At 33.0% G+C, this 24,236-nt stretch overlaps 1 protein-coding gene across 2 annotated transcripts in view; it reads left to right on the top strand.

Annotated features, from left to right (window-relative positions):
- rl (Mitogen-activated protein kinase rl) overlaps window positions 1–24,236 on the top strand; it is a 203,535-nt gene that overhangs the window by 110,786 nt on the left and 68,513 nt on the right. For both annotated transcript variants that reach the window (XM_090400971.1, XM_090400970.1), the window contains exon 8: window positions 11,148–11,226. In XM_090400971.1, coding sequence (XP_090257097.1) covers window positions 11,148–11,226 — 79 coding nt within the window. The remainder of the gene's footprint in view (window positions 1–11,147; window positions 11,227–24,236) is intronic.

Genomic DNA, 24,236 nt, shown 5'->3' with positions numbered 1-24,236 from the left:
GGACAGATTTAATGAATACAGATGGAAGTCAAGTGATAGAAACAGAAGAAATATTTGAATTAATGAGCGATCACTTTGTGAATGATTTGTTAATTGTTATTTTGGGATTATAGCTGAAGCAACTAAAGTTGAACAGCTGAAGCAAAAAAAAATTCTGTCACCTCTTTATGATGCTAACTCACCTTCAGTTGAAAAAAGCCCATAAAATTGTCAGTGAATATCAATGGTAATTCAAGGACTGGTATGAGAATAGAGGTGTAAATTTAGGATATTAAGAACTCTGAATACAGTCATGGTATTGATGGGATAATGGCCTTTATAATACAAGAAAGGGCAAGAGAAATGCCAGTACTCTTACCATACTATTTAAGTTTCTGTACTTGCAGGATTTAAGGGAGTGGAAGGAATCCAAATAGTTCCAGTACATAAAGGCACCTTCAGAACAAAAAGTAGCAATTATAGACTGATCAGTATCTCAGAAGCAGGTGTGGGAAAGTTGGTTCAAGGCAGAATTTGGAAATAGTGGACAGGAATATGATACTCCATGAGGAGAGCATAGCTTTGTGGAGGGCAGGTCATGCCTTAGTGATTTACTTGCTTTCTTTCCATAATAAACTATAAGCTGAGTTGGATGAAGGAAATGGCTACATCATGGTTTGCTGGACTTTTCAAAGAATATTACATTCATTCATTCATTACATAAATGAATCAGAATAGTATGAAGCTGTTAACATGGATTCAGGGTGGCTGATCAATAAATCCATTATTGCCACATATAAAGCATTTTTCATGCTGCTAATTTCTTATATACCATGTTGCATTTGAAAAAAGTAACTTTTTTTAATGGATTAAATACATACAAAACCTAGAATAAATGTTGAAATATTAGCCAGCTTTAACAGCATCACTATTAAACATGATATTCTGTTGATATATCACATGCTTGCTTGCTTCATTGCTAATCTGTGCTGTGCAATGTTCATCATAACCAAGTTTTCTCTCAGTTTCCTTTTATAAAAGCTGGATGAATCTAGTTTTGGATGAGAACCTTTGTGTTTGCTACATTTATGCCATCTCTGAAGCTTCTTTAAACATGAATATAGATACTGAGGTCAATATGTGGCATTTTTTTTATTTCCCATTCCACTTGATTTATTTCATTTGTAGAATGACCCAACCTTATTTGTATACTCTCTCTCTTTTTCAACATCCTTGACATGTTCTTTCATGCAGTTTTTCCCCTAAAGGTATTTTGAGTTATTTTGAAAGGTATTTTGAGGTCATGCTGCACTAACACAGCTTTATGTGATATAGTTCGACATGTTTTGATATACAGTAAAGTAATTTTTGTAACCACCCCCCCAACTATTTGTGTATCTGTCAGGGATGCTATTGATTGTTTCAAGATTGTATCCATTTTTTATACAAATCCCTCTTAGGTAAGCCATTTCTCGTTCCTTCTTATTTCTCTCAGTTTCTGTGGTACTCATTTCTAGGCAGGATGATGGTGAGAAGTAGCATGTAGATGTTGAATTTTTTTTTGTACACTTGCAAATATTAATCCATTTTGTTTGGTGAGTGAGATTATTATGTCAGGGAATGGAAGTGAATTTCTAACAGGAAACTTATTTTAAGGTTAAGTTGTTCAGGTAAGTGTTGAATTCCTCAATTAAGTTTTTCTTTAGTATACTTGTTCAGATGAGGAAAATATCCTCGATATAATGTAGCCATATTTTTGGCTTAGGATGGAATTTTTCACTGGCCATCTCTTCAAAGGACTTCATATACATGTTTGCCATATGTAGTGAAATGGGCATACCTTTGGTTATGCCTTCCTTTTGCTAATAGTACTCATTTTTGAATTGAAAAAATTGTAGGCTAAGTTTGAAAATATTGGTGTCTGTAGGAAATAAGTCTTGTAGCAACAATAAAGTTTCTTCTTTGAGCATGTTGATGAATAGGTTTGCTAAGGTCAAAATATATTAATATGTTTATAGATTCTAAGATTATGTCCTTCAGTGGAGTCTTGAGGATTGAATACATACAAAACCTAGAATAATCAAGTTATTCCAGGTTTTGTATTTTTGATGAAAGAAGTTTTTTACCTAAATGAAGTGTTAAAAGCTAAGCTAAATATTTTGCAAGGCATTGGAGAATGTTTTGCATCTACAATAGATTGAAATGAAAAATTCTATCTGTGGATTTTAGGTTGTCCTTAAATCTCTGTGACAACAGGATGTTGCGAATGTCCTGTGTGAAATGATTTGCTTTGTTATGGTTATTTTGGTCTGAATATACTGAATAAGCACTCGTGGACCAACAGGGCCATAAGGAGCAATCACCTTGATTGTAAGGGAAGTGGCACTCCCATGGACCCTAGCTGGATCTATCCTCTTCTTCTACTTTGAGGAAGATCCACTCACTTTAATCTTTCCTATAAGGCCTTATCAGTCAACTCTTCTTATTTTATGACCCTTATGTTATTAGAGTACTCGAGGGCCATGTGGTCTTTCCATTTCTGGCCTTACAACTGTGTCCCCTCTATAAACATTTACTATTATTCTACTATAATCTACTCTCTCCCCTTCAATATACACTATTCCTCTTATGGGTTTAAATATCGAAGAAGGCTAGTCCAGAAGCCTTAAGGTAGCAGCCCTACCACTGAACTATTCCATTGTCAGGCTAGTCCCCTGACATGGAGAACATAATTTTACTTGTAAGCTGACAGAAAAAGATAATCGGATTGAATCTATGGAAAACAACCCTGGAATGGGAAAGGTAAAACAAAAATGGAAACGACAAAATATAATACACATAGAAAATTGGAATGTAAGAGGAATAGCATATAAAGAAATAGAATTAGACCAACTATTTAATGAAAGAAATTTTACAATAGCAGTAATCACTGAAACAAAAAAGAAATTAAAAGGAACTATGAGAACCAAAAATTTTAAAGTGATATACAGTGGAGTTGACAGAGACCAAAGAGCACAAGCAGGAGTCATGATTTGGATTCATAACTGACTTTCAAAACAGTTAAAACATTATAAATTATGGAATGAAAGAATAATAGAAGCTAGAATAAAAATAGAACAATATTTGGTTTAACAATATTGTTTAACAATAATTGGTTTATATGCCCCAGAAGAAGGAAGAGAACAGAATAATATTGATTTTTATAATCAGCTACAAAACATATATAATAAAATAAATAAAAATGATTACATAATTTTAGCAGGAGACTTAAATGCAAGAATTGGAAACACGAAAATTAATAATAATATAGGAATACATGGAGAACATACTCTAAACAGGAATGGTAAAAAATTGATTGACTTTGTAGTTTATAATAAACTAAAAATATGAATTCCTTCTATAAACATAAAGACATACATAAATATACTTGGGCAGCAAGAGGATGGAAATCAATATTAGATTATTTTATGTTAAATGAAAAGACATCAAAATTTTCACTAGATGTTAAACTTCGCAGAGGATATGAAATAAGCAGTGATCACTTCTTTGTTAAAATAAAATTAAGATTACCACCTAAATGGCTACAAGTAACAAAAACAGAAAGAAAATTTGAAACATTTGTTTATAAAACTAGACTATTGAATGACACAAATGTACAATGGCTATATGAACAAAGAATTAACCAATATCTAGATAAAATAAAACAAAATGAAGAAATAAAAATAGAATGGCATAATATAAAAATGATACTAAATGCAGCAACAAATGAAAGCTTAGGAAAGACCAAAAAATTCAATAAAAGGAAAAAACTGAAGATCTGGGATGATTCAATCAAAGAAGTAATCAAAAAGAAAAAAGAAGCATATCACAAATGGTTAAGCAGTAAAAGATTAGAAGATGAAATAGAATATAAAAGAATAAGAGCCATAACTAAAAGAGAAGTCAGAAAAAGACATAGAGAATCATGGAACAAATTTGTTTCTAATTTAGAACATGATTTATATAAAATAAGACCCAATGTATATAAGATTTTGAAACACTTATATGCAGATACCAAAGAAAACATAAAATTAAACACTGAATTGAAATTAGAAGAATTTCTAAATTTCTACACAGAATTGTGGACAGACAAATATTTTAAAAAAGACAACTAGCAAACAATTAATAAAAATGAAAAGGAAATAACTAAAGAAGAATTAGAAATCAGCCTGAAAGAAACAAGAAACGGAAAATCACCTGGAGAAGATAAGCTAGGTTCAGAACTATATAAATACGCAGGAACAAGACTCAAAGAAAGACTCTTATTATTTTTAAATAAAATTTATTCAACTGATATCCCCCCAGTAGAATGGCAAAAAGCAATTGTGATTCCTATCTTTAAAAATGGTAATAGAGATGACCCTAAAAACTATAAATGTATCAGTATACTAAATTCCTGTTACAAAATATATAGCAGAATCTTAAATAGCAAACTAATGAAATATTCCGAAAACTTTATTTTAGAAGTACAGAATGGATTTAGAAAAGGATGATCATGTATAGACCCAGCCTTTTGCCTAAAATTAATAATAGTGAAAAGAAGATAATACAATTTAGAAACACATATTGCATTTATTGACTTTGAAAAAGCATTTGACAAAGTTAAAAGAAACATTATTTAACATATTAAAAGAAAGAAAAATACCAAATAATATCCTAAAAGCTATCACAAGTATATATGAAAATAATCAAATACAAATAAGATTAAATCACGAGCTATCATATACGAGAGAGATAAACCAAGGGGTCCAACAGGGATGTCCCCTCTCAGCAACTCTTTTTAATATTTACTTAAATGAAATAATAAATGGAATAAAAATTTCCATCAAGGTATTAAACTTTCTCCTACAGTGAACTTAAACACTCTCCTTTTTGCCGACGACCAAATAATAATTACAAATTCTGAAGATAACTTACGTAAAGCTATTTTAGATCTAAATGAGATAGCCAAAGATTATGGTATGATAATATCAACAGAAAAATCTAAAACTATGGCCTTTAAAGGATAAGATCCAGCAAGAACTAAGATAGTAATAGATAACATGATCATAGAACAGGTGAATTCATTTAACTACCTAGGATGTATGATCACATATGAAAATGAAAAAGATATAAACATAAATATTGCTAAATATTTAAAAACAACAGCTGTGATTAACTCTATATCTAAACCAAACCTAGTTCAAAAACAAACCAGACTAAAAGTATACAATACATTAGCCCTACCAGTCTTAATGTGTGGAAGCGAAATCTGGACAATAAAACAAAAAAGACAAACAAAGATTAACAACAGCAGAAATTAAGTTTATGAGAAAAACTGCAAAGTATACCCTATTTGGTCACAAAAGAAACGAAGAAATTATGAAAGAATTAAACCAAGAATCAGTAATAGAAAAAATTAAAAAATATAAACATAAATGGATGGAACATGTTCAAAGAATGAGAACAGAAAGATTACCAAAACAAGCCTTAAAGGTCAAGCCATTAGGAAAAAGAAAACCATGACGTCCTCTTAAACGATTCAACGATGACTTCGAAGGCTGGAACAGGCCATGTTAGGCCTAAATCCTTGATACGCATGATGATGGTTATTTTGCAGCTTCCCTGAAGAGATTAAAGATCAGTTAACACGAACAACATCCTGTTGTCTGATCGAACTAGAAATCCTTATTCAAAGAGGTATAAAAATTTCAAAGTGTCAGTACTACATGATTCAGGTTAAATTTCAGATGACCAAAGTAGAAATCTCATAGTACTTCTCTATGAAAAGGGAAGTGAAGTAGGATTCCAGAATAACAATAGGATTTTCCACCTGAGTTTTCTGGGTAGGATTTATGCAGTAATACTTGAGAAAAGGCTAAGAAAAATTGTAAAAGAGAAACCTAGTAAAGAGTAAACAAGATAAATGCAAATTGTTGTTATCTCGTTTATACCCAAAGATAAACAGTGTATTGAATTTTTTTTTATTATTTTTTTTTATTTTATTTTATTTTTTTTTTATAAATAACGAAACCTGTGGGGCGATCATCATTAAAAGAAACACATGTATAAACCACAGTGAAAATTATTTAATTGTAAATATTTCATCCTAAGTATCTTAGGACATCATCAGTACAGTATTTAAACAAAAATTAGGAATAACATACAGTTAGGGCGCATGATTACAATAGAATCTCATGAAAACGTGCATAACGTGCTAAAGTAGTACAACAAAAAAAAAAAAAAAAAAAAAAAAAAACAATTATTTAACACAATTTTGTATGATAATTTCCCATACTTTAGGAATAGTAAGAACGTCGTTGCGGTTTAGGTTTGGTCTGTGTAGTAGGGCTTCAGAACTTTCTTTGTATAAACGTTCATGTTTAAATAAAGATCTATGTAAAAGTTTAGCCTTTTCCCAATGGATCCTATGGTTTGGATTTTCAATTCCGTGTTGAGAGAGGCCAGTTTTCTGCGGTTTAAGAAGACGAATGTGGTCTTGATGTTCTGAGATGCGTTTCTGAACAGACCTACCTGTCTGTCCAAAGTAAGATAATTTGCATGAGCATGGAATCTCATAAACACCAGGTAACATCAAGGGTGAGAGTTTGTCCTTAGGAGAAGGTAACAAGTTATAAATTTGGTTGATAGGTTTTGGTTGATAAATTTGACCTTTCCAGGTGAAGTAACCTGATGCAATAACAAACTTGAACAATTCAATTATATCAGATGGAAATTTTTGAGTAAGTAATTCTATTGTTTCTTTATGGGGAATGTTAGTGAAGAGGGAGACAATGTCGAAGCTGATTAACAAGTCAGTTTTTGATAGTTGAATGTCTTTAATTTTTGTGTTTATATATACACACACACACACACACACACACAAATTAAAGTCGGAATTGAAAGCTATTATTTCCTTAAAACGTAACAAAAATTTAATCATTACTAGAGCTGATAAAGGAAATACCACTGTGGTTCTTGATACCAATTCATATGACCGAAAAATTAATTTACTTCTTCGAGATCGTAATACTTACTCCAAATTGGATTTTGATCCTACGAATCGTCAACTCAAAAAATTAAATAAGCTACTTAATGAAACTTCCTCCTTAGATGAAGAAACTATCAAAAAACTTAAGACATACCATGCAAGACCTCCTAGAATTTATGGCTTACCTAAGCTACACAAAACTAATGTTCCACTTAGACCTGTCGTAGACTGTATCGGCTGTCCAACGTACAAGTTATCAAGATTCTTATCTAACCTTCTCCGCCCTCACATAGGCCACTCAGTCTCTTCAATCCAAAAAAAAAAATTCCACTGAGTTTCACACAAAAATTAAAGACATTCAACTATCAAAAACTGACTTGTTAATCAGCTTCGACATTGTCTCCCTCTTCACTAACATTCCCCATAAAGAAACAATAGAATTACTTACTCAAAAATTTCCATCTGATATAGTTGAATTGTCCAAGTTTGTTATTGCATCAGGTTACTTCACCTGGAAAGGTCAAATTTACAAGCAAGAGGAAGGAACAGCAATGGGATCTCCTTTATCACCAAACCTAGCAAATTTGTTTCTAGAACACCTTGAGGAAAAAATATTCACTTTTGAACCCAAACCAAAAATTTGGCTAAGATATGTCGATGACGTATTTGCAGTATGGAATCATCCCGAACCTGAATTACAACTGTTTCTAGATAAAATTAACCTTCTTCATCATCGCATCAACTTTACGTTAGAAAAAGAATCTCCACAGGGTATCTCTTTTTTGGATTTACACATCAAAAGAAAAGAAGACGGTTCCATCGCCACTTCCGTCTTTCGCAAGCCTACATTCTCAGGTCGCTACATTCACAATTCTTCTGCTCATCATCCATCTCAGAAATCTGGCATTATTAAATCACTAGTTTCCAGAGCACACAAATTCTGCTCCTCTGAAGAATCTTTAAACCAGGAATTAGAAGTTATCAAAAATACAGCCATCCTAAATGGATATAATCCCAAAACAACTCAAAAAATCATCAGTCACTTCTGCATACATCAAACCAGACAGGAAGAAGTGCATAGGATTCCCATACCTTACGTTAAAGGCATCTCAGAACGTCTTTCTAAAATTATGAAGAAATACAATTTTGCCACTACTTACAAACCTATCAACCAAATTTACAACTTGTTACCTTCTAAGGACAAACTCTCACCGTTGATGTTACCTGGTGTTTATGAGATTCCATGCTCATGCAAATTATCTTACTTTGGACAGACAGGTAGGTCTGTTCAGAAACGCATCTCGGAACATCAAGACCACATTCGTCTTCTTAAACCGCAGAAATCTGGCCTCTCTCAATACGAAATTGAAAATCCAAACCATAGGATCCATTGGGAAAAGGCTAAACTTTTACATAGATCTTTATTTAAACATGAACGTTTATACAAAGAAAGTTCTGAAGCCTTACTACACAGACCAAACCTAAACCGCAACGACGTTCTTACTATTCCTAAAGTATGGGAAATTATCATACAAAATTGTGTTAAATAATTAACGTTTTTTTTTTTTTTTTTTTTTTTTTTTGTTGTACTACTTTAGCACGTTATGCACGTTTTCATGAGATTCTATTGTAATCATGCGCCCTAACTGTATGTTATTCCTAATTTTTGTTTAAATACTGTACTGATGATGTCCTAAGATACTTAGGATGAAATATTTACAATTAAATAATTTTCACTGTGGTTTATACGTGTTTCTTTTAATGAAAGTGTATTGAATAGTCTATGGAGGCTATCAAAAATGCTCAGAAATGGAAGAAAGAGTACTGTACAAGGAATTAGAGATAATAAAGGAAACATGAAAACTGAGGATGAAGATATTCTTGATGTATGGAGTAATTATTTTCAAAGGTTGAAAGATTTAGTGGCAAGCCCTGAAGAAAACACCGATTGATTCAGCCAGAGAGGAATGTGGTGAGGTTGTCTGTAAGGATAGAAAAATCAGAACTCCATGGTGGACACAGGAAGTTAAAGAGATGGTGAAAGAAAAGAAGAAAGCATATCAAAAGTTCTTGGTAAATAAGTCAGCTTGTGCTCTTAGAGAATATACAGACAAATGTAAGAAAGCTAAACACTGTGTAAAACTAGCTAAACAAAAGTCATGGGAGGATTTTGGTAAGAACATAGAAAATAAATATCAAGGAGGTGGCAAGATATTCTGGAGGTTGTTGAAGAAGCTCAGAAATTAAGGAAAGAGTGCTGTAAAAAGAATTAGAGATGATAAAGGTGACATAAAAACAAGAGAAAAAGATATGGAGTAATTACTTCGAAAAATTGCTAAATGAAACAAGCAGTGATGACAGTATATAGTGGTAAAAAACACTGACCAGGCATGCAGTCAAGAATACATATCTATACTTAAAGATATCAAAAAAAGCCTGAAATGTGGAAAGGCAGCAGGAGTAGATGATATTCATCCAGAAATGCTCAAGAATGGAGGTATAAAAGACTTACAGTGGCTGCACTGCATAGTTCAGAAAGCCTGAACTATGCCTGAACAGGTGATTGGAGTAAACTCTCATAGTACCCATATATAAAAAGAGAAATAAAACTGAATGTGAGAATTACAGAGGTAATTTTCTTCTGCATGTTCCTGGTAAGATATATGCAAGTATACTTGAGAAACGGTTGAGAAGGATTGTGGAAGAGAAGCTTGGTGAAGTACAAGCTGGATTCAGGCGAAATAGAGGCTGTCAGTATCGCATTTTCACTTTATGACAGATAGGTGAGAAATCATGGGAATATAACAAAGATCTGTATTTAAGTTTTGTTGATCTGGAAAAGGCATATGACAAGGTGCCAAGAATTAGAAACTATTCGAAATGTTACAGTTCTATGATGTCAATTGGACATTATATCAAGCAATACTTAGTCTTTATTTGAGTTGTAAGTAAGCAGTTAGAATTGAAGGAAGGAAGATGGTTTAATGTTAAATCTGGTGTCAGACAAGGATGTACATTATCCCCTCTGTTATTCATTATCTACATAGATCACATTATGAAGGAAAGTGGTATTAAACCTGATATCAAAATTAGAGATGTTAATCTCAGCTCTTTGCTTTTTGCGGACGGTGTTATACTTCTAAATAAATCTGCGACAAGTCTGCAAGATTTCCTGACTAAATTGAATAACTGTTGTAATAGATATGGTATGAAGGTCAGCAATAACAAGACAATGAAAATAGGCAGAAGCATTGAAAATATCAACTGCATTGTGAATATAGAACAGGTAAAACATGTCAGCTACTTACTCACAATTTTTAGTGAAGATGGTAAATTAAATATGGAAATAGACAACAGAATCGACAAAGCTTGCATAGGATGTCAACTGAATAAATTTATATGAAATAAGAGAGAAATTAGTGAAAGCACTAAATTAGCCGTATAGAAGACAGTGTTTAAACCAATTTTAACTTATGGATCTGAGAGCTGGGTTAGAAGTAAAACACTGACCAATGACTAGAGACTGCAGATATGAGAGTCCTGAGAAAGATTAGGGGCAGGAACAGATGGCATCAATTGCAATATTTTATTAAAAAGGAGGATATTAGGAAAGAACTTAGCATTGTTCGCATTCAGGAATATGTTAGCAGAGCTAATCTTAAATGGTATGGTCAGTTGAACACAATGCGAGAAGAAAGATTAGGAAATCAAGTGTTTTTGGTCAATTGGATAAATTTTAATTTGGTATTTTTCTTTATCTATATTATTTTTATATAAAAACTTTGATGGAGCTAAACGGCCTCGCCTACTCTCTATGTGGGAATAAAAAGGCGTTAGCTGAAAAACTTTGACATGATATTAAAAAGCCAAAACAGTACTAATTAATTTATTTTGAAGGTCCTGAAAAAGTAGACCACAAGGTTCATGATATTAGCAAATTTTGCAATCTTTAGTCTAAATATTCTAACCCATAAGCTTCAGAAATATGTAAACTGATGCATTATCCTTTGCAATGAAAAAAGTGATTTTTTTTAATCAGCTTATAACAATATAAAAAAGTAGGTTTGAATTTGGTTTCTATATGAAAGTATTATTGTAATGCAAATATATATTTGCTTAATCTGTTTAAATCATTTAAACTGAAGTTTCTCAAATATAGGCAAGGACATATCTTCAGTCATTACCTTATAAACCAAAAGTTCCATGGACAAAATTGTATCCTGGTGCTGATGCCAAAGGTAATGTAGAATTGCAAGACTTTGAAGTTCTATTTACGTTTGAGTACTAAAACTATATATGATTTCAGCTACCTCTTCCATCCTTTAGCTTTTTTATTTTAATCATTGGTCTTGTACAAGCTAACCAGAATCTACGTGGGATGCCAACTGCAACAACTTACAAATTAAATTACTGAATTCATTCCTTTATAGCACATGTAACTAATTATTAAATGCATTCAAGTTGCTTTTATGTTTTGTGAAGAGAAAACTGGAGTATCCATAAGAAAACCATAGTCTAAGACCAACCAACTTGGTGTTGGAAGGGAAAGAATGAACAGCTGTTGAACTGTGTGCTGAGTAATTACTACTGTGATGTCATGTGTAATATAAGAATTCACTAGTACATTGTGTGGGCTTGTGTTTATTTTATTTTTTAAATTGAATACTTTGCTTATTATTATTTTTTCACACAAACTCATTAACAATAATACCTGTTCAACCATACTAAATTAGATAATCATTATACATAAATTTTATCTAATTCTTTCTTAAATGAATTCTGTAACTGTTGCTGAAAGCTATTCCTTATGATTTTAACACTGAAATCAGGGAATAAACTTGGTATATTTGTTCGAAATAGCTTTTACAATATCTTTTTATTATGTCCCCTAGTAGAGTATGGTTCTACTAGAGATTCCATATTAAACAAAGCTTATAAGTTTGGAATCTGTTGCCAAGTGCAGCCAATTCCACATTATAAGCATCACTTAAATCTTACTTTAACTTTAATAGAATTTTCTCTTGAACATGATTGATTCTCTTGGTATTCATTAAACACCTGTTTGATTAAAGTTGCTAGCTATAATCCAAAAACTATCTGACTACAGGCATGTAATATCATAACTTCTTTTCTGTATTTACATATAGAAAAGAAGGTATGGTAATGATATGATAAATATGTATTATATATTTTTATGAAAATTGTAAAAGATTTTTTTTTAATAACACATTTATTATTATTACATGAGCAACTCCATGGAGTCTGAAGACTTATAATGAGAGACCTACACTAGCCATTATTTGCACAGTGCCAGTCAACTGTCCTTAAACTCATTCATGGATAAAACACTTATGACTGCCTCTGCCAATCTTTTCCACTCATTCTCTATTCTCCCAAGCCACAAAAACGTAGTCCTCTTGCTAACCACACTGTTATGTGACTTTCAGGGCTAATCCTGGTTATCTTCCATCCATTCGTATATTGAAATTTTGCGTCTTCCCTATAAAATCCCTTCACTAATTTATGTTTCAATCATATCCTCTCTTTTGCTTCACTACCAATGTAACCCACATATTTTCATAGGGAGCACTTCACAAAGCAATCATCATTTTGGTTACTTGCTTCTGAATCCTTTCCACAGCCTTCACAACTCAAAGAAACTCAAGTGACCAAATCTGTTCATAGCACTCATTCAGATATGATCTTATCAAAGCTTAATAAGGAGAGATAATTACTTTCTTATCCCTGCTTTTTAGCATGTTTTTTTAACATTAAAGTATCGTATTTGGCAGCGTATAAGACGAACCCCCTTTTTTGTGCGCATTTTTTAGGAAAAAAACTTTATCACTGAATATTATAATGAATTTACAGTATTTCAAATATAAAGTAATAAGTAGGACTACTTTCAACAATTACCTAATGTAACTGAGAAAGAGTATCCACCTTTTAATCTTCTTCGTCAAAACCCAGAAATTTATCGTCGGTTATGTTTACTGTGAATTTCCCTTTTTTAGATCCTCTTCCTGATTCCATCAAGTTCTTATCATTTTCTCAGTTGGGGGTGGCCTGAAATGCCTCTCTGCAGCCCTGTTTCCATGTTCTTTAGCATACGCAATCACATGTAGCTTGTATGCAATATTGTTCCACTGCCGACATTTTTCAGCCATAATTTGCCAAAACATTTAGAGAAAATTTAACGGCAGAAACTTATCACCGTTCACAACAACCGCGACGACAATTGGAAAGTTTAAACGAAGGAACACAGGAACACAGCTGTGATCGTTGATGACAGCGCATGCACATCCACTGAATTCTACGTAACTGGAATGCTCTCACACACCACAAGGAAGCAAGAAAGAAATCGCGTAACTTGGAACAGAGAAAATTTCCAGAAATGAAAGTAATAAAATACTGAGTATCAGCGTATGAGATGCATCCCATTTTTCAGGCCTATTTTCAAAGAAAAAATGTGTGTCTTATACGCCAGCAAATACGGTAATCTGTTTTGCTTGCTTTTTGCAATGGTCTCTGAACATCAACTCTGTTAACCATCACTGCTAAATCCTTAGCCTCAACAATTTCATCTGTATAATACACTGCTTGTAATGAAATGTGAAGGATATTAAGGAATGAGCAATTGAATTTTAGAACAGATGGAAGTACTATACATCACATTTTTATTTTAAGGAATATAATTGAACAGAGTATCATTATACCTAATGATATTGTGATACCTCTCATAATACCTAAATTTAGAGATTTTTCCAGAGCTTTTGATAGTATTGCTAGAGAGGCATTCTGGATAATTAGGAGCTACAGAATTTTTGATCGGTACGTTGAATAATTGGTATGAGATAAGGACACTAGTGAGATAGGGATGTGTAATGTATGGACTGTTTTTTTAACGGTCACTGATTGAATTATGCATAAGAAAAGATATAAAATGGAATCTTACACAATTTGAAGATCTGAACTGTGTGATGACCTAATCATCAAATCACTGTGATATACATATATAATCAGAAACATTGTAAGATAGCCGAACTTAAAATTGGACCATGTCTCTTAGATTAGATAAAAATTAGAAAGAAATTAAATTTGACTAACATATAATTAAAAAAAATAAAGTTAAGAATTTTACACATCATGAAATTTCTGCCATGTACCCTCACACAAGGGTTGTACAGGATATGATAGTACTACATGAAAAATTTACATCATTACTAACTTCCTATCTACAATTTTCCTCCAAATCAGTCTGTTACCTGTCACGACTCCAACATTATCAGATCTTATATTTCTAATGTCTAAGGCAATTTTTACTGTATCAATCCACCTATAACTTGGTCTTCCTCCGGGTCTTTTTCCTGCCAACCTGGCAGAGGACACTTGTTTTGCTAATCTTTCCTTGCCCATTCTGTTTAAGTGACCATTCCACCTGAGATTAGCTCTGCTAACGCATTCCTGGATGCTGACAATGTCAAGTTCTTTCCTAATATCCTCGTTTTTAATATGATATTGCCATTGATGCCATCTGTGCACGCCTCTAATCTTTCTCAGGACTCTCATATCTGCGATCTCTAGTCTTTGGTCAAGTGTTTTACTTCTGACCCAGCTCTCAGATCTATAACTTAAAATTGGTTTGAACATTGTCTGGTATTTAGCTAATTTAGTGTTTGACTGATTTCTCTCTTATTCCATATAAATTTATTCATTTGACTACCTACCATACCAGCTTTGTTGATTCTGTTGTCTATTTCCATATTTAATTTACCATCTTCACTAAAAATCGTACCTAAGTAGCTGAAATGTTTCACTTGTTCTATTATGCAGTTTATATATTGCTGATTTGGTATCTTCATACCAAATCTATTACAACAGTTATTCAGTTTCGTCAGGGAATCTTGTAGACTTGTCGCTGATTTATTTAGAAGTATAACATTGTCCGCATAAAGCAAAGAGCTTACATTAACATCTCCAATTTTGATATCAGGTTTAATACCACTTTCCTTCATAATGTGATCCATATAGATAATGAATAACATGTAATGAATGTACATCCTTGTCTGACACCAGATTTAACATTAAACCACCTTTTGTACTTCCTTCAATTCTAACTGCTGACTTGCAACTCAAATAAAGACTAAGTATTGCTTGATATAATGCCCCATTGACACCATAGAATTGTAGCGTATTGAATAGCTTCTCTCTTGGCACCTTGTCATATGCCTTTTCCAGATCTACAAAACTTAAATACAGATCTTAGTTGAGAAATCATGGGAATATAACAATCTGTCGTAAAGTGAAAATGCGATCCTGACAGCCTCTATTTGTCCTAAATTCAGTTTGTTCTTCGCCAAGCTTCTCTTCCACAACCCTTCTCAACCCTTTTATACACCCATGAGATAATATTCAGTTAATATTGACTCCTGTGGGATAAATTGCTATAATAAATTCTTAATCAGAAACATTAAAGCCCTCTAGGTATAATGCTATGTTAAAAAGAAATTCATTATAGTAAACTATGCACTATAACAAACAAATTGGAACTGACATATATACACTTTATTCTAACCATAGCAAACACCATTGCAACAAACTACTGAAAAGTCCCATGTTACTATTCTTAAAATAAACCATAGCCAACTCTTCTTAACAAATCTTATTATCCCTACAAGTTTGCTATGGTGAGAGTCAATTGTAACAAAAAAATTGACAAAAGCAAAGAAAATACTGGTTTCAAAAGACATTGATAATATATATGGATATATATTGATAATATATTATAATATAAAATATTATAATGAAAATATTATAATGGTACAACATGACAAAATTTCATTCCGGCTGGGGCGTCACCCGGTTAAACAAGGCCCCCGTTGTTTTCGCCAGGGAACCAGGGCGAACAGCGAAAAGTCAGCTACTGGAACAAATCTGAAAACAAACCCCAACTCAACATCACCAGAGTTAAAGATCGGTACTATCAACATAAGAAGCCTGAATGGCAAAGAAATGGAGCTTGCTGAGGAATTAGATAAGTACCAGATTGACATAATATGGGTGACTGAAACAAAAAAGACCAAAACTGGTGAGATCTTTCTGAGCAATAAATACAAAATGTTATATTCAGGAAATGACAAACAAGGAAAAGAAGGAGTAGCCATAGTATTCAACACAAAATACGAGGCTAATCTTCTTGAATGGCAGTCAGTCTCAAATAGAGTAATGTGGGCAAATATGAGAATGGGGAACTGGACAATGAGACTTATTTGTGCCTATGGTCCCACAGAAGTTTCTACTAAGGTAGAAGTGGAGGAATTTTTTGATGCTTTAGAAAAAGCAACTGACACAATGAAAAAGGAAAAGTTGGTCCTTGTTGGTGATCTGAATAGCAGAGTAGGAAATGATTGTGAGACATATAAAAATATTTTGGGAAAATTTGGAGAAAAGAGCAAAGCTAATAATAATGGCAAATACCTGTTAGATTTTTGCTCGGGACATGGACTGGTTATTACTAACACCATGTTCCAACATAAAAATGTGCACAAATCCACATTGAGAGAAGAGACAAGGAATGAGAAAGTCTCATTGACTATGTTATTGTTGATAGTGATGTTTTCTCCCTGGTGCAGGACACCAGAGTGTACAGAGGATTTGAAATTGGAAGCGATCACTATTTAGTCTTGAGCAGGATAAAATTGAATTTCATATTGAAAAGAATAACATGTAAGAAAGTTTTAAAGCGAATAAAAGTTGAGCAGCTCTCAGATGTGAACTGTAGACTAAAATACAGAAAGTTTATTGAAAACAAAATGAAAGAGTTTGAGAACCTTGGAGATTCAGTGGCAAACTCTGAAGGAAAAATTGATTGATTCTGCCAGAGAGGCATCTGGTGAGGTTGTCTGCAAGGATAAAAAAAAATCAGAACTCCCTGGTGGACACAGGAAGTTAAAGAGGCAGTGAAGGAAAAGAAGAAAGCATATCAAAAGTTCCAGTCAAATAAGTCAGCTTGTGCTCTTAGAGAATACAAAGACAAATGCAAGAATGCTAAACACTGTAAAACTAGCTAAACAAAAGTCATGGGAGGACTTTGGCAAGAATATAGAAAATAAATACCAAGAAGGTGGCAAAATATTCTGGAGGTTGTTGAAGAAGCTTAGGAATGGAGGAAAGAGTGCTGTAAAAGGAGTTAGAGATGATAAAGGTGACATGAAAACGGGAGAAAAAGATATCCTTGAAGTATGGAGTAATTACTTTGAAAAACTGCTAAATGAAACAAGCAGTGATGACAGCACAGTGGTAAAAAACACTGACCAGGCATGCAGTCAGGAATACATATTCATACTTGAAGTAAACAAAGCCATTAAAGGCTTAAAATGTGGAAAGTCAGCAGGAGTGGATGATATTTGACCAGAAATGCTGAAGTATGGTGGTATAAAAGTCTTACAGTGGCTTCACTGTATAGTTCAGAAAGCCTGGACAGAGGGATATATTCCCGATGATTGGAGTAGAGCCCTCATAGTACCCATATATAAAAAGGGAAATAAAACTGAATGTGAGAATTACAGAGGTATTTCCCTACTGAGTGTTCCTGGGAAGATCTATGCAAGTATACTTGAGAAACAGTTGAGAAGAATTGTGGAAGAAAAGCTTGGTGAAGAACAAGCTGTATTCAGGCCAAATAGAGGCTGTCAGGATCAGATCTTCACTTTACGACAAATAGTCGATAAAGCATGGGAATATAACAGAGATCTGTATTTAAGTTTTGTCGATTTGGAAAAGGCATATGACAAGGTACCAAGAGAGAAGCTATTCAATATGCTACAGTTATATGGTGTCAATAGGGCATTATATCAAGCAATACTTAGTCTTTATTTGAGTTGTAAGTCAGCAGCTAGAATTGAAGGAAGTACAGGAAAATGGTTTAAGGTTAAATCTGGTGTGAGACAAGGATGTACATTATGCCCTCTGTTATTCATTATCTATATGGATCACATTATGAAGGAAAGTGGTATTAAAAATGATATCAAAATTGGAGATGTTAATGTCAGCTTTTTGCTTTATGCGGATGATGTTATACTTCTAAATAAATCCGCTACAAGTCTGCAAGATTCTCTGCCTAAATTGAACAATGAAAATAGGCAGAATCATTGAAAATGTCAACCGTGTTGTGAATGGAGAACCTGTGGAAAAAGTGAAACATTTCATTTACTTAGGCACAATTTTTATTGAAGATGGTAAATTAAATATAGAAATAGACAACAGAATCAACAAAGCTGGTATGGTAGGAAGTCAATTGAATAAATTCATATGGAATAAGAGAGAAATCAGTCAAAGCACTAAATTAGCTAAATACCAGACAATGTTCAAACCAATTTTAAGTTATGGATCTGAGAGCTGGGTCAGAAGTAAAACACTTGACCAAAGACTAGAGATAGCAGATATGAGAGTCCTGAGAAACATTAGAGGCGTGAACAGATGGCATCAATGGCAATATCATATTAAAAATGAGGATATTAGGTAAGAACTTAACATTGTCAACATCCAGAAATGCATTAGCAGAGCTAATCTCAGGTGGTATGGTCAACTAAACAGAATGGGCGAAGGAAGATTAGCAAAATAAGTATTCTCTGCCAGGTTGGCAGGAAAACGACCCAGAGGAAGACCAAGATATAGGTGGATTGATACGGTACAATGTGCCTTAGACGATAGAAATATAAGATCTGATAATGTTGGAGTCTTGACAAGTAAGAGACTGATTTGGAGGAAAATTGTAGATAGGAAGTTAGTAATGATGTAATTTTTTTCATGTAGTACTATCATATCCTGTACACCCCTTGAGGGTACATGGCAGGAATTTGATGATGATGATAATGAAACCAAAATATAGACCTTTGATGACAAAGTGAAGGCACTGTTGTATATGGATCAGAGTTCATGAAAATTGACAAAGAAACAGGAAACCAAATTAAATAGTTTTCAGAGTGATTTACTTAAATTTATTCAAAACATTTTGGCCACAACATGACAAATTTGAACTTATACAACAAATTGATAAAGCAAAAAACTATTGCCAGTGGGGGGGGGGGAAGAACAGATGGAAGTGGATTGGCCATGTATTGAAAATGGACATAAGAGAAATTTCAGTGATAGTTTTAATGTGGATCCCAGAAGGAAAAAGAGGAAAGTCTCGGCTAACTTAGTAAAAAATTAGAGAAAAACCAAAAAAAAAAGATGGCTGGAAGGGACAGTTTTGAGAGAGGCAGAATTAGAGATGATTGATTAGAGAAAGAAAGAATAGATGGAAGTGGATTTGCCATGTATTGAAAATGGACATAAGAGAAATTTCAGTGATAGTTTTAATGTGGATCCCAGAAGGAAAAAGAGGAAAGTCTCGGCTAACTTAGTAAAAAATTTGGGAAAAACCAACAAAGATGGCTGGAAGGGACAGTTTTGAGAGAGGCAGAATTAGAGATGACTGGAGAAAATGGGCCTAGTCCTTTCATGTCACAAGACACAAAGAGACTGGGTAATATACATCTTTTAATCTTTTTCATTAAATAATATGAAGTACCCCTCCAAGTTATTCCCAGTATCACTAATGTGTTAATTAAATAGTAGCACCCAAGGAGAGTAGAGCACTGCATCATACCACTAGTACCTCCTGCCTTTTCTTCGATTTTACTCCACATGTACAGCATAAATGCCCATCAACTATACTCTTGTTGCTAGTTTCTCATCCAGTCCCATTTGTTCCAGTTTACACAATAATTAGGGTTCTTGTATTCTGTGGAATGCGCCTTTTCAAAGTATGGTATAATTATTTCTGTATTGTAGAAAGTGAGTAAATTACAGTACTAAGACAAGACCTCCTCTTTACAAAGCCACAGTCTCCCCATTCCTGAATTTATCCCAACCAACTTTTCTGATAGCCTAACTACTCCTATGATACTGATCAGTCATTAACTTTTTCTCTCTGTCTTGGGAGCCCCCTTTTCATAATGTAACTGTATTCTTTGGGACTCTGTTATTGCTGAGACTTCAACAATAACAGATCTGGATTGAAGATGCTTACATTTCTCTTGTATAATACATATGCTGATATTCCATCCAGTTCCATGTCTGTATTTGTGATTTCTTAATCTTCTAAACTCCTGCAGCTCATCTATCCCTATTCTTATATCTCACTCCCTGTTTCATCACATGCTGCATTATCTCCACATGGTTGTTAAATCTTGCATGTGATCACTCAGGTGAATAGAGAAATTCAACTATTTCTTTTGCTTCTGTCATCACTCAACCATCTGTTATTGTAAAACAACAGATGGTCATTTGTCGTGACGTTCTTTTTTCATGTTATGTTCTAAATCCGCCATCTTGGTTCAAGTCACTCTTATCAATATAACAACTAATTACAAATTGATCACCGATCCAAAATTAGGGAAATTTATAATTATACTGCGCCACCCTATTTTTAGATTAGTCTATATAAAATAGTAGGTTCAATTCTTAATTAAGTTAGCAGTCTCCTCATTTATTTAGGCCGAATTATTTACTACTCCATTTGGGGTTCCTGCAAGATTCGAATTTTTTATGAACGGTGCAATAAAAGGGAATTCAGGCAAACACAATATTTAGATTAACAAAATAAAACATTTAATATATGATATATAACAAATGCAAGAATTCTACTTTTAAATGAAACAATACAAATAACTTAATACATCTTGCTAAGTCACTCATTACAATTCAATGTTCTAAACTTTAACATACAATTCACTGCTTCAAAACTATAAATTCTCTTAACTCAAGTTAATAAAACAAACTTCTCATTTGATCAGTTTACACACATCTATCAGTAGTACTTAATGTTTAAATTCACAGCAGGCACTAATCAAGGTAGGCATTGTTCCAAGCAATCTTATTTCGGACCTTGAACTTCTAAGATACGCTATAGTTAATGTTAGAATGAATGAACATGTATGACTACTCTTACCAGATACAATCTTCAATACATCAATTTATTGTGAGCACACTTATGAATTAACTCATTTGAGCTAGCGGAACACATTAAATAAAATTCTCCAACGCTTTAACTGAACTACTGTTAATCGCGCTTCACTACTCTAAACAACAGCGATAAGGTACTGATATCCTTCCTTGTTTACTTTCCTGCAGTTAGTTAAATTCATTATAATTCTTCTCAGGGCAACATAGAATTAAGACGTAATCCTAGACTAACTGGAACTAATCAGAATTTCCCATTGAATGTCCAGTTCTTTATTTATCCGATTACGACATCAATTTTCCTCTATAATAACAGCTGATTTCACTTGCAGCTGAGTATAAGATTCACTACGTTTCTTGCTTACTTCTAAACACTGTGCTCTTGAATTTCTGCCCTAAAGAATTTACAATTTTCTTTCACTTCCTTGCTTGTATCCTACCTTCCTTCAGGCTCTGCAAAACTCTTACTTATCTCTCATTAAAATTCCCATTCTCTCCTTTTTGGTTCCAAGGTCATGCACTCTTCGACTCGTGCTTGTTTATTTCATGCGTTTCCATGACAACGCATGAACGCAAACATTTCGCTAATGTAATACAACGCTCTACTCTTACATAAGTGATTACATAACATTAAATTTTCACAAATAAGAATAAACAGAATATTTGAGCTACTTAATCAGCTCTTTCATTACGTATACAATTATTTATAATAACACTTTTCGTTACTTTACATATATATTTCAGTTATCATAAATTTCTACACATATTATTATTTAATAAATTAATAGTAGGTTAAGTTTAGAATAAATATTTAAATAGTAATCCTTAATTAAGGAACAATAAATAATTCTTATACAAATTATGATTAATATATAATAAGTAATGTTAAATGTGAATGAAAAAAATAAATTACACAACATAGTTTCATTCACAATTTAACATAGGCTCACCCTTCCTTTTAAAAAAAAAATTTTTGTTATAAGAAAAAAAATTTTTTTTTTTTATACTAGGCTCCTTCACGGAAGGACTGGATTACATATTTCCTTTCCGATTCCTCAAGTAGTACCTAGTTTGACTGAAACTTGGTTCCTTATTATGTTTAATGTATTTATTCTCTTTTACATTCTCATTAAATTTCTCATTACTATCATTATCAATTTTTTTGTGTCTTCTATGTCTGTAGTATGGGATTTTCTCTTCTGAATTAAATTCACGTTTTCTATCACCAGAATCAAGTTAATCAAACCAGAATCCAGAAACCAACCATTACTACATGAGTGATTACATAACGTTAAATTTTTACAAATAAGAATAAACAGAATATTTGAGCTACTTAATCAGCTCTTTCATTACGTACTGAATTAATTATAATAATACTTTTCGTTACATCATATATATATTTTAGTTATCATAAATTCTACAGATATTATTGTTTAATAATTTAATAGTAGGTTAAGTTTAGAATAAATATTTAAATATTAATCCTTAATTAAGGAACAATAAATAATTTTTATACAAATCATGATTAATATATAATAAGCAATGTTAAATGTGAATGAAAAAAATAAATTACACAACATAGTTTCATTCACAATTTAACATCATCTCATCCTTCCTCAGTATATTTTGATCTTTTTCTGATGAAAGGTCATTGGGTGTATTAAATGTTGAGGGATATATACCAAGACTGACTCAGCAAGAATTTGAGAAAAAGTAAGAAGTCAAGAGATTGGCATTTTTATGTGGTGATAATGCAACAGAACTATCCAAGTGTAACCGGTGTGTGAACAATGTTAGATAGAAGTTGACAGCTTTAGCAAGAGACCAGGAAGCATGACCACCATTTGGATATAATACAAGCTTCTTGCATTTAGCTCTCTTAAATTTCATGGTTTCAGGTGTAATGATGATTTTCTTACTGCTCTTCTTGGCTTTGGTGTAAATAGTAAAGGAAGATAGATATTTGGTGAAAGCCAGCTACATCTTTAATTATTCCCTAGGACAGAAATTTAAAGTGGAATGGAAATAAAGATTTCCAAACCGATAAGAATTATTTTGGTGATATGTTCAACATCATTATTTGAGTCACATAACTGGATCCAGCCAAGGGAATAAAGCGTATGAAGAACCCCAGTTGGCATTCTTATGAGTTAGCAATATGTGGATGAGAGTTGCTGTGTGAGTATTGTCCAATGGGAGAAGAAATCTGCACTAAATTGTGGTCTGAATTAGCTAGAGGACAAATAGTGTTCACAGTGTACTTAGTAAGATCATTGGTTATAGAAAATGTCCCATCATTTCTATTTGCTTGATCTGTACAGTAGGAAGAGGCTAGCCAGTTGGTGTTGTAAACATTAAAATTCCCAAGAAAGATGACCTCACTGTGAAAGTTAGACTAATGAAAACTAATATTCAAAGAAAGAGATGAAAACTAACAAGTTAGAATGGTTTTCAGAGGTTTTTAGAATGGTTTTTGGCCAGAGAGGTTTCCAATCAGTGAATGTTAAAAACAGGTTTGGTTAGAAAGTTAAAAAGACTGACCTATTCCACACACTTTGAGACAAAATGACTCAAAGAGTGGCATTGAGAAAGCTGAGATGAGCATTACTTAAGAATTTGAATTTCTTGAAGCAAAAACAGGTGATATTTTGAAAACTGGAGATGGAAATGAACATTGTTGAGATTGGAAATTAGACCTTTTAATTGTGAAATGGATTTGGAAGGTTCTCTGAGCTTAATGGATATGCACATTCCTTATGCAGTGTTTGCATTCTGATTTTCACAGTAGCTATTAATAGAGCTTGATTTCTGTATTAGCATTTGTTTTTTGGAGTCAGTGTTTCATGCATCATCATCACCATTTAGGCTTGTTTCTTCTAATTGTTGATGTTGTCATCAAATTTCATTTTGGTGAATGAAGGTGAGATCTTACCCTGGCTTATATGGGGAAAGTGTGCCTTCAGACTTGATATCCATTATGAATTTAATCTGTTGGTCATTGATGTATCACAGGTCACTTTTATGAAGCACTGGAAATTCATTTTATCTTTTTGTTTTTCCATGCACCTGAAGCATTGACATCCTACAAGTTTTATTGCTTTGGGGTTCAAGGTACATTTTTCAGTGGGCTTTTTAATGTTGTCCTCAGGTATCTTGCCTGTTTCTGAGTGGGAATTGAAGATAACAGCACTGTATTTTTTTATCATCATTCAAGTCATGAGCTGTTGACACATTAAGGCTT

This window comes from Typopeltis vanoorti, chromosome 11 (assembly GCF_054136105.1).
Source record: "Typopeltis vanoorti isolate ZY-2024b chromosome 11, IOZ_Tvanoo_1.0, whole genome shotgun sequence".
NCBI lineage: Eukaryota > Metazoa > Arthropoda > Arachnida > Uropygi > Thelyphonidae > Typopeltis > Typopeltis vanoorti.
Note: the sequence above shows the minus strand (reverse complement) of the source record. Positions and strands in the feature narration are given on the sequence as shown.